We start from the raw sequence: 12940 nt of genomic DNA, 5'->3' as shown, positions 1-12940 counted from the left end.
AGGTGCTGGAAACTACTACCTCAGGGCAGTCATGTTTCTCCCAGAAAGAAAACTCAGGGACTAACATATTCCTTACAATATTTTCCACATGAAAAGATTTGCAAAAGCACGCCTACACCATTTCAGCTACCCGATGTACCTACAAATGACATGTAATGTGATTGCTAATGATAAAAGTTTCCCCAGCTAAATAAAAATGCTTTTCATGAGCATCACTTGCCAGCCTAGAGGATCAGAAGTGAAAAATTTTAAGTTAAGAAAAAAAAGTCAACAAACAAGTGAAATCTGATCACAGAATCTACTGTTCCTAATTTATTAATAATTGTTTTAAATTAATAAACCTAATGAACTTCTATTAAATTATAAGTTAGCAAAAAATTGAATAAACTGTGTAACTACATGATCACAGATAAAGTGGAAGCATTCTCACATAATCCTGTTGCAAATCCCTATCATTAGTAGTCACTGTTAATCCAGACCCTGTCCCCTTTTACCTTTGGATTTTGCTACTCATGATGCTTTTTCATACAGAGAAAGGAAAAGAGAGACTAAATATAAACAGTACTGTGTTGCAATCATTAAAATCACACATTCTTTTAATAATAATACACATAATGCAAGTAAAATTAAGGAATGACCTATTTCATATGCTGAGGCTACCTCACTATTAAAATGCTATTATATAAGGGGGGTGTTTACAGTGCAGTTGACAAAAGTAATGGAGAAGAATGCAGGAACATTTATTATTTGTATTTCCTAAACTCACAAAGTTATCTTTTGCCTATCACCTTTTTTTTCATTTAATTCATTCACCTGGATTTCACTGGAATGTTCTAGATTAAATTTTGACAGATATGTACTGCTTTAAGGTAAATTTCAAGATGCTGATTGATTTTGATGTCAGTAAAGTATAAGCCATTGAAATTTTCTTTCCTGAAGCTTTCTCTGCTAGTTTTTTAGGGCAACAGAAATAGATACAATGCATTTTTATAATTCTCTGCACTCACTTGGTAAGCAAGAAAACATAAACAAAAAACATATTCACCATAATATTTTATATGACAAAGAAAATGTGACCTAACAATGTCAAAATCTTTATTACACAAATCTGAAAATAACAAGCCAATATTATTTTTCTATTTGCATCAGACAGTAGATTTACAATCCTGAGGCTGATATAGATGAGCATATGACTTAGAATAATATTTACAATTTTCTTTAATTCCACAGAAAAAGAAATGCATTTATTCACACAGAGTGTTGTAATAAATACTGGATTTTCAGCCTTGCCTTAGAGAAACCTAAAACAATCTATTTTCCATTGCAGTTCCAATTACACTTCTACAAAATGGGTTATCTTCAGATATCTCTAATGACAGGCAAACACATTGAATCTTTAAAATTAAACAGTCACAATTTGCATATCTGAAGGAAAATGGTTTACCCTCAGAATTTCCCAGGCATTTCCCTGCAGAAGGTCAAACTCTTTAACAGAGTCACTTGATGCTCACTAGCAGGAGGCACCTCAGTGAACAAATGTGGAGCTAACAAAGGTCCTTCTGATTCAGAATGTACATACAAAAGATCTTTTGACTTCACAATATTTAGGAGTTTTATTGATTTATGCTCAAAATAAGCCACTGAGGAAAGAAAAAAAGATAGCCAAAGGAAAAAAAAAGGTATAATTCTCCTCTTTAAAGTATTCAAATGCCCCTTACTGCCATTTTATCATATATGCACAAAAAAGAGATTCCAAGAACAGTCTGTTATAAAAGTACTCTATTAAGTAAAAGCGAATTTTTGCAAATCTGCCTGTAAACCAACTCTTATCCCCTACCACTACCCACAGTCTAGGCATATTCCAGTAATGTTATTTCTCCTTCTGTTTTTTACTCAGGCCAAGCAACACTAATTGAGTATTTTCTGATTTCTTTTGGGGTATTGATACTGTTTAGAGACAGGCACCTGATTATCAAAGCTAGAAATTCTTACTCTGCCACACTTTAATCCAGCTAACAAAACAGTGCCACTAACATTAACAGAAAACCTATTTTCTGAATAGAGAGAACAGCAATATGTAAATGGCTGAATAATCCTTCAGGCAAAGACTTTGAAAATATATATATTATGCATATATTTTCTTGGCAGGCTGTAAAAACTCATGAGTGCATTTACTGTACTGAAATACTAGACAAATTGAGTTTATAATACATAATATCATTAATCTGAAAAATTCCTTTTCAATGTAAGTTAGAGACAGAGAGCTCTTCAAAGAGCTTGGCCTCAACAGGGAGGTGGTAAAGACTTCTAGTGTCACATTTTAAGAAAACTGTTATTTCTCATATGCAATATCTTCTAAAATTAGATTTATGGGTATACTCATATCGGAGAAATAAAGCTGATCATTAAACTAAGAAAATACTCTCTGTTTAGTATGTTAAAAAAATATTGCTTTAATTACTGCTCTTAATTTCCTTTCTGTAGGATTTGTGCTCTGATGGCAAGTTCAGAACCTTCTACAACAGAAAGACCACTGAGAATTTCTGCATTAGCTCCTGTGCATCCAGATTTTCAGCCTGTACAAAAGAGCATCTGAGACAGTCTTCAGTATTCTTTTATCAACTCATATTGGCCAACTGGGAGACTTCTCTATTCTAAATAAGTGTAAGTCTGCTTTGAAACTAAAAGCTGAACTGACAGTTTGAAAATCTTTCTATGGACAAATTAGGAACTGTCTATATACTTTGACATTTCTATTCCTATCTCCAACTTTTTGCCTCAGATTTCCCTTTAATAAATAAATAATAATAATAATAATAATGATAATAACACCTTTTTTTCTTCCAGTTAGCCTTAAAAGGACATTCAAGTGAACAAATCTCATCACAAGAACACATAATAGATTCAATTAATGGAATACCAGATCACTGTCTGAAACTACTGAAGAATCATTCTAGGCAAAGACACTTCCAAGTAACTAAAAACAAACAAATAAAAAACCAAACAAAAAACCAAACCAAAACAAAAACCCAAACAAACAAACAAAAAACCCCTAACAAAATCAAAGAGTAACAACAAGAAGAAGACCAAAGGAACCACAGATTTGAAATTAGCTGCAGCTTGTGGTGGAACTGAGTATTTCACCCTTGACCACACAAACCCTAATCTATATGAATGCAACATAGGGAGTATTCTTTAAAGACTAAGAGATATTGGCTACGCACACCCTATTTTGCTTCCCTATGTTTTTTTCCCTTTGCTTTCTACTACATGCATACCACTTTACAGTGGTTAAGCTTGAAAAGTGAAGTTGACAGCAAAGCCTCTACCAGACTGCCCTTCAAAATTGAAATTCAGAATTCACACTTATTCAAAATGAAGAAAACTATCCACCAGAAAATGCAATAATAACATTACAAACATAAATATCCCAAACACCTGTGCATTTTGGATTAGACAGACTGTGGAAATACCTATGTATTTTATGCTTTATATGCAATTGCACACCTAATAACCAAAATAATTTAAGACACTGAAGCTCAGTATACACACGAAGGAAAATGTAGTTCTAAATTGAGCAGAAGTTGTTTAACAATCAAGTACATGTGTAACTGTTTTGAACAAGAAAAGCAGGACCTCACAGTATAACACTGTAAGTTAAAGACATCTGAAGTTCAGCACTCAACTATGGGTTGAGTTGAGCCACATATATAGTGTATGGCTGTGTAGATCTGTGAACAATTAAAAGAATGTGGCTTTGGCTGTATTATTGGTATTAAGTCTAGCAGAAATACTTCCAGACAATTGCTTCACAAAATCATGCTGTTTTTCAATGCTGCAATTATCACCTAAATATTTAATTTCTACAGAACAGCAAAGAGAAATTAGATCTTTTGCTATAATTTCCACATTTTCAGATCTGTTAAGCATCTAATATTATTTGGTATAACTCCTGCTGAACTTAGAACTCTTGATGGAATTTGGCCAAGGAGCAAATCAACTACACAAGGCAAGGTTCATTTTACAGAACATGGATGTCTGCAGTCAGCAGCACTCACAGGAAAGATCACAGAACTTTGAAATGAACTGTACACCTCTCATGTTCAGGTAAGACAGACCACAGTTATTTGCAAGTCTTAATACTCTAAATAAGTCTTAATACTGCAAATCCTGAGTTAGAAGGAACCCATCAGGATCTAGTCCAACTCCGGGCCTGCACCCCTAGGACACCCCAAGAATCACAGAACATGCCTGAGACTGCTGTCCAAATGTTTTTTTTAACTCTGTCAGGCTTGGTGCTTTTATCACTTCCCCGGGGAGCCTGTTCCAGGGCCCAACCACTCTTTATCTTAAACTGTAAAACATCTCATTTTCTCTTGATCCTAATTAAGTCAATGTCAATTCTGTCAAGTTTTCTATGGAGTCAGTCTAATCCTAAATGAAAAACATTTTTTTTTCAAATTTCATCTTAAGACTTCTTATTCCTATATAAACTAGTGATTTCCTCCAAAACAGCATTTATAACTTCTGATTTGTATGACAAAATCATATACATCTCCCAACTCCAATCTCTGCCATTGTTCATCTCTATGCTCATCCTTATCAACAAATTGTACTGTATCTTATGGTCATTCGTATATAGTATGAAATAATTTAATTGTGATATTAAAGTATAAATATAGCTGCAAAAAGCTAACGTTTCAGAACTTAATCAGTTGGGCTATATCTTGCTCAAGAAAGGTAATCAAAGTTTTCTATATTATGAAGTACAATCCAATAGGTTTTTATTTCAACTGTCTATAATAAGTTCCCAACAAAAACGCAAATTCAAGGATTTATATAGTCATCCTTGGAAAACAGAATAAAAATGCAGAAACTAATTTCTATGTTAAAATTATAAAGCACTAAATATTACAATACATGAGCATAACAGTGTGAGCATCTTTTAAGTGTACCTTTAGGTTCTAGAAATATTTGGAACCAAATGCTACACTCCTTAAACTAGGTTTTTGTGAAATAGGTCATAATTAAACAAATAGTTAAAAAACAATTTTAAGTACGGGGAAACTACGTAAACCAAAATGACATAAACATAATAAAAATAATTTTGGTATTTTGGTGTACAGTGGATTTACAACTTGGTTTTTACAGTCAAGTAGGCAAAATAACATGCAATTTCTATCACTGCTTCTCATATTACAATATATCCATTTACAGATAATAAGCTTAAATCTGTCACTGTTCTTATTTTGTGGGCCATTTTTCATTTAATCTTCTTATGGTAAAAAAAGGGGGAATTTCACCTTCAGACATAATAAAACCCAAACAATGTTATCTTGTCAGAAGTAACACATCCAAGCATATTATATCCTATTTAGTTAATGTGACCAGAGAATAAAAAACATGCACCTTACCTCAGACCAAATATATGGGATTGTTCATAATTGAATAAGGAATGAATTTTAGCTTCCGAGTTCAAAATTATAAGCCTGTCAATAATATCCTGTCAAAGGAAGAGAAATGTGAAAAACTATGTAGGCTTTTATAATTTATGCACATCATAGTTTCATAGGGATATTTACTATTGAATGAAAGCTATTATTAAAACACACACTGAAATTATTTCTGTAACAGGATGTGTTTTCCATACAAAAGTCAACAGCAAAATTGAAGGCAAAAATGGCAAAACTTTCCTAACCATGTAGAAAGTTAGGAAAAAAAATCTATTAAAAATATAAATATACAAAAGATCCTTGCATGTCAACTATCCTAGTTCTTCTTTAGCATTAAAAAAAAATTAAAACTTTTTTGCATGTTTGAAGTGTGCACATGTCTATTTTAATAAAGAGAACAGCAACTCCTTCAGTATAATAACCCCTTCTCACACCAGTTAGTACTACATGCTTCAAGACACAGCCATTTAGTCTTGGTTTAACAAGGCTTGGCTCAGATGTTGAGGCTTACACCTTTCATCTTGGAGCATCTCATGTAGCAGACAATGACTTGTGGCTGCTTCCCACTTCTTCCACAAAGCCAACCCAGTTATCTTCCCCTCTGGCTCACTGCACATGCAAACTGCTTCTGAAAAAATTATTTCATTAAAAAAACTAAGGAATGAACAAAAACATTGTTCATGTTCAGTGTTGTTATCATGTCAGAGAGAGATTGCTGTGCTATGGTCACAAGAAACAGATTACAAAATCCTTATGAGCTTTATTTAATCTTGATTAAATACAAAGTTTTATTTTCTCCACATTTTAGAAGTACAGTTTCAGAGACAGCAGAGGGAGCTATTATTCACCTAATTAGATCAATCAGTCATTTCAATAAGATACGAAGGGAAAGTTAAGACCCATAATTTAATGAAATTAACAAAAGCTCTGGTTTTCAATGGAGAAAACTAAAAATCATGAGTAAAACTCATAACAGAAAAAAACCAAAGTCTAGAACTTTTCAAATTAAACTGCCTTCATAGCATGTACTCTTATTTAAAATACGGTGAAAGCATAGTTTTCCTATTAGATTTCTGGGGCACTGGGGGAGACAGCTTTTTCCACATAATATATTTACAATAAAATTCTCAATTAAAAATCTCAACTTGGATCTCAAGGCTGTCCATAAAATTGATAATGCAAGCAATTTATTTGTTTGGGAATTAAGATTTTTTTTCAGATATCTGTGCATACAAACAGTTAAATGCTAAGGGATATTTCTCTGGCGTTATCTTCCTTCTCTCATTTATAAATCAAAGCTTGGAGCTGCAAAAGAGTACAAAGAGCAGGCACAGTGAGAGGACTACTCAGAAAGGAGACTAAACTCTGATTTGGGATTTTAGGAAGGAAGATAATGAACAAGGTCTAACACAGGATTACATCCAAAAAATTTGTGGACAGAATTTCACTGCTCAGCTACAGAGCATAGCTTAAATATTGCAGGTCAGATGTCATCTACTTTGAATACCTAAGACAAACCATCTAAGATTCTCTAGAATCACTGAAGAAAATCACCTTTTCTAATGTCTTTCAAAGCTACAGGTCTAGAGGGTACCTTCCAAACTAGATTTCCCTGAAAATATACACTGCAGAAACCCTCAAAGACTGGAGGCAGGTAGAAAATCCTCATTTATGTGTTCCATTCTTTAAAATAATTTTAAATTACAAATACAGTAAAAAGAAATCTTGCATGTATTAAGAAAAATTTTCCTAAGGGCACAAATGAAAACCTGATTAGTCTACAGTTAAAAGTTGTAAAGTTGTTTTCAACTGATAATCTGTTCAGCCAATGATACAGCTAGTCAGATAAAAATATAAAGGAGGTAAAAATGTTTAAATCCCAGGTATTCAAGAAATAAAGGATACACAAAAATGATTAAGTTCTGTGCATTAGCAAATATAGTTTGGCATAAACAAGTCACATTCTGTGGTAACATGACACAATTCAGAAACAGAGAAAAAATATGGCACACAAAGCAGTTACGTCTTCCAATCAGATATTCTGGTGGCACAGAAGTTGCTTTTACTTTGCTTCTTGTAGTTATATCCAGTCAAAATCTTTTACCTTTTGCTTTCTGGAATCACTGCCCAAAAACATGTTCATAACAAACCTGTATCTCTTCTTAATTTCAGAAGTTTTCTGAGAACTTAGACTCAGCCATTATACATTAAACTAACATTAGAGGATCTGACTATTTCCTTTCTGTTAACTACATAATCTTGGATGCCTATCTTACATATCTAGGCATATCTTGGATGGCTAGGCCCACAAAACCCACTGCTGCACAGTAATTAACTGAGGCAAACCTCATCCAAAGTATCTTTATCTCCTCAGGGAACTTTGAACAATTGTATCAGTATTGTCACTTCTAGAAACCTAGAAAATTTCATAAAAATACTCAAGCACCTCTAAAGCTAAAATAACCCTGGCTTTCAGAAGTTGCAAAAATCCTTCTTGAGATCTACCACAATTTGAGTGCTCTCAAATACTTCTGATCTTCAGCATACATCTATCTTCCTCACTCTGAGTTCCTTAAAAAACTTGGTAACTGAACAAAGTTATCCATTGGTGAACACACTAGCATTGAGTAGATTGGAAAAATGAAATTTGCCATGCAATTTCCTCTTGAAATCATCAAAACAGTATTGCAAAAAAGAACCCCAAAATACCTTCCAAACCTAATATACACTATTATGATAAACTCTGTCTAAACAACTTAAAATATCACCAATGCAGAGCCTACGCTAGACAAACACTTCAACATAACCGCAATTTAAAGTGCTAACTCATTAGGGAAAAAATCTGATTTTAACTGCCACACAAGGTCACAAATTGTCTGTGCTTTGTAGATGAGAAAAAAGCCATAATTGACTGCAGTAGAATGATTGAATACAAAATAATACTAAATACAGAAATGGTGAAGCTATTTCTCTGAAGACTGACTTAATCAGTAGCTTTCCAATTACCGATTTTTCTCTTTGTGTGAATTATGTGTCCTATTAAAAAATAGCCTGAGGTGTGAGACTTTTGTGTTTTCATTTTGTTTTGGTTTTTTTTCTTTTATTCTTTTTAAATCCACAGATAGTGTGATAGAGTAATGCTGTATAAAGTACAAGTATACATATTTTCCAACATTTTCCCATACGTAACTGTATGCACATACTAACATGATTATTTATAGTACTTTTTTTCTGAAAAAACAGAATTCTAACACAAGTCAGGAAAGATGATCTTTAAATTAGGCATCAAAATTTATATTATCTTTAAGATTTCAAAATGAAAATTTAGGTTCATATGAAGTGATATGTGCATATACTGCCCTCATGCTGTATATAATACAAAATGCAGAAAAATTCAAAATCTTTCAATAGGAAAAAAAACTTTCCCTTTTATAGCAAAAACATTTTCTCAGGTAAAAACATCTTCACAGAATTATTTTTCCTTCAAAATACTTACAATTATATCTGTGGGTACTTCACGGAATGAGTACATGGGTTTGTTTGGTATATCTCGTTTACTCAGGAGCTCAAAAACTGCTGGGTAAGTGAGCATGTTTACCAGAAACAAAAATGACTAGAGAAAGAAAAAAAGGAGGGACAACAGGGAATATTAATCTGTTAAGTGCAACCAAGTAACTGTTAGCAATTATCTTCAATCTACATTAACTTTGTTCTTATCCTTTACAGGCTGAACTTGACATAAATAGACCTGTCCAAAATAAGACTGCATACCCTGGTAGGCATCTGTGTAATCTAAAAGGGCAGTAGTGTTTGAAATATCTATTACCTATCATATTGTACATACAATTTTGAAAATTACAGTATTTCATTACCACTTAAATTCTAAAATCTTGAGACAAAGAATAATCTTAAATCTAAAATTCCTGATTTTATTACAGTAATCTGGACATAAACTGATGGCCAGCATTAAGACTTCATTTTGCCATAATTTTTAATCATTATTTCATAGTTAATCCTTGGCATTGTGAACAGCCATGCAACATAAGAATCCTGTACCAGTCATGATTTAACTAGTGTATTATACCAATTTTGACACATGTGCCAAGAAGCAGGTATAATAAAAATTTACAGAAAGGTATGCATCATCCTATCTGAAGTACAGCACTGTTTCTTTCCATACAAAAACATAAGATTAAATAATTTCTCACCTTCTGACAACTTTGGTCAATAGGGTCAACTGGAGTAGATTTGGGTTGGGTTATTCTCGAATCATCTTTTCCACACTCCAAAAGAGCCCACAATTCAGTTACAAGTGCCTTTATAAAGCCTAAAACAAATGTTTGTTCTAATCATGAGTTTCATGTTAGAAATATTTTACACCACAATTCTAACCAAGATTGTAAAATTCTCTATACCGAAGGCTGAAATTTCACCACACAGATTGTCTTAGGGTTACCATCCCTGCTATTCTCAATCCTTTAATCCAAACTACCTTTCCAGAGCAGTCTGCTTATGTTCAATCTACAGTCTGCACCAATGGTTTCCAAAGGCTATTACACTAGAGTAGGATTACATTCATATATCTTCTATGTAAATGAGCTTCTGACCTTCTTTAAAAAGTTAACTGCAATGGATCAAGGCTTAGCTAGTATTGTCTCTGTGGTTCTAAAAATACAGATTCACTATAACTCATAAATAAATTATAACAGACCACAGTGAAAAGGACTAGAAAAACCCCAACTTTAAGAGAAGCACTACTAGCTGAATTTAAATTGTTAAAATTTAAAATGTTAAATATTTAAATAGAAGAGGAAAGAGAGCTCTAACTCTGAAATCTTCAAATGTAAGGGTTGAAAATCAATGCTGATTATTTTTGGTGTATCAGTTGTCTCTGACGCCAAAGGGCATAAAAGGGCCATAAGAAGCAATTTGGCTGAAAACCTTACAAGAGGACAGATGGGTAACTCCCCAGTGGGTCTGCTCCCTGCTTTGTGAAAAATCCCAGAGGCATAAATAGTAACTAAGTAAGAAACCAATCAGTTTCCTTGACTGGCAGAATTTGCCTGCCTTTCTGACAGTCTTTCAGTCAACACCAGCCCCTTCTAGATACTCAGAGAGACGATTTACAACTTTTGTACCTCATGGACTTCCTTAGCAGCTTAAGATATTACCTTCATTTTATTGATGAGATTCTAGTTTTAATATAATGGCTACCTGGACTGTTGATGATATGGTAACAGTTGGATTATCTGAGATTGACTCTGAAGGGACTTTGTCTGAATTGACAATTCTTCTCACACCACAATTTCTTTTACATCTCACTAATGCGTAACTTCACCTATGACATTCAGGCCCTTGCAGTTCCTCACCCTTTGAGCAGTCAGTAACCATGGAAATGTACGTAAAAATTACAGACATCAACAGTTATTAATTCTGATCTGCAGATCAATAAGAAGCACCTGCAAACTTATTTTTAAACAGTACAGATGTCTTCACACATATACAGGAAATTTCTGGAAATCCAAATTAGTGAAGTAAAGATTTTGCATAATATCAGAAGGAAAAATAAAATAAACCCTAAAATTCTGCATCAAGATTAATGAATTATTTGAAAGCTTGAGAGAATTAATTTCCATCAAGAAATAATTAACAAATATTTAGGAGTTTTTGGTTATACTGTGTAATTATTTTACACAGTTCATCTTTTTTTAACATCTTTCCCACTGTCTTTTTTCAAAATGAAGGACTACAGCATGCAATTATTCATAATAACATCATCCTGCAATTTACCTGAATTCTGCAGAGCCACTGCAGCCATTGGTGTTGTTGCCATTTGTGTAACAATGATTCTATTACCAAAATCTTCATATTCATTTGTCTGTTGATAAGTATAAAAGTGCAGTGTTAGTTATTCAGAAGACATGAAACTCTCAAATGATCTCTTAAATATTGAGCTTTCTTACATTTGTTTACAGAATTTAATCAATTTTATGTTTAGATTTGAACAATTCATAGCTATTATCCTCTACAGACTTACCAGGGTCAGATTCCTAACCAAACATCTTTATCAAGTATCTTATAAAAATTTAAACATAAAATACTGTGGTTGAGACATGCAATATGAGAAATAAAAACATTAGTATTATAATGATTTTGTACACATTCAGTAAGATGCGTTTGGCATTACTTTTTTGCACATTATCTGACTAAGAATGCACATTCTCTGATTTTTTGTTTATATTTCAAGCTTTGTCTAGCATATTTAGATTTCAACATGACCTACCAACATTGTCTAAGAAAATTTGCACTTAGAAGAAAAGAAAAAAAAATTTTCTAGCATTTCAAACTTTACAGTAAAACATAAACTACAAAGACTGCAATGCTTACCTGAATTTTTTTTGATAAACTGTTAAACATAAAGTTCACACAGTCATTCATGGCATCTGTACTATGAAGCAGAAATAGTCCTTTGGGTGTGGTTGAAAAATTTAGCAAGGCATCTAACAAAGTCTCTTCCCATAACAAGCTGCAAGAGTAACAAAAGAGTGATTAAAAACTATATGTAAAATAGCATGGGAAAAAAGAAAAAAGTACAATTCTTAACTTTGAGAAACAATAGTACTTTACTCACTGTACTCTATGCTTAATTTATAAGCTTATGCTAGATTTAAAAAAGCATTTGGGGAAAAAGATAATATACCAGACTGCATTTTATGTGAACATTCAAACTCAGTGCAGCAAACCTGTGATATCCGTAAACATATGTATGACTTACAGTCTGACTCTATGCAGTCTTAAGATATTAACATGGCAGTTACATGTTGGCAAAACAGGCACAGAATTTCCCAACAATGTAAAAACTCTATGAGGGACTCACATTTGAGGAGCTAAAGGTTCCTGCTAAAACTTGGTATGGAATTATGAAGAAAGGTGCTATATTTACTCAATAGCTTCACATAATAAGAGAAGTAAATGGAAAATCATCATTGTCCTGAATTTTCAGACTCCCAAATACTTGCATATTTATCATCTTAATGAATATAAACTTCTGTAAAGGGACATTAAGTTTCAGTATAAAAGGAAGGACACTTTTCACTTGGTATCAGCCAAAATGCTGCCAATCTACATAATATATGTAGATTGCTACATAGTATTTTGAAGGTGTAAATATGATTCAGCAGAGCACTATTTTAAATTAGCACCACATCAAAGGCATAAGATAGCTATTTTGTTCTGTGCTTTCTAACTCACATTTTCCTCCAACCAAATTCTTTAGTCAGAGAGAATCAACTATAAGTCAATTTTACATAGATCAGACACCACTCTAAGCCAAGGAAGTTCTCAAAGGTCAGGAAGAATTTTGTAGCTCTATTGAGACCTATGCTAGGATAGGTCCTTTTGGCACTATCCTTTTGGCAAAGAAGACTGTCCTGGGTTTGGCTCGGATAGAGTGTGTTTTCTTCGAAGTACCTGGTAAAGTGCTGGTT

The 12940-nt window shown here is 33.1% G+C and overlaps 1 protein-coding gene across 4 annotated transcripts in view; it reads right to left on the bottom strand.

Annotated features, from left to right (window-relative positions):
- TBC1D32 (TBC1 domain family member 32) overlaps positions 1-12940 on the bottom strand; it is a 74063-nt gene that overhangs the window by 38681 nt on the left and 22442 nt on the right. For all 4 annotated transcript variants that reach the window (XM_030945868.1, XM_030945871.1, XM_030945869.1 and 1 more), the window contains 5 exons: positions 11841-11979; positions 11244-11331; positions 9662-9780; positions 8950-9066; positions 5415-5503 (listed from right to left, as the gene is read on the bottom strand). In XM_030945868.1, coding sequence (XP_030801728.1) covers positions 5415-5503; positions 8950-9066; positions 9662-9780; positions 11244-11331; positions 11841-11979 — 552 coding nt within the window. The remainder of the gene's footprint in view (positions 1-5414; positions 5504-8949; positions 9067-9661; positions 9781-11243; positions 11332-11840; positions 11980-12940) is intronic.

The sequence above is a fragment of the Camarhynchus parvulus genome, chromosome 3 (genome assembly GCF_901933205.1).
Source record: "Camarhynchus parvulus chromosome 3, STF_HiC, whole genome shotgun sequence".
Classification (NCBI taxonomy): domain Eukaryota; kingdom Metazoa; phylum Chordata; class Aves; order Passeriformes; family Thraupidae; genus Camarhynchus; species Camarhynchus parvulus.
Note: the sequence above shows the minus strand (reverse complement) of the source record. Positions and strands in the feature narration are given on the sequence as shown.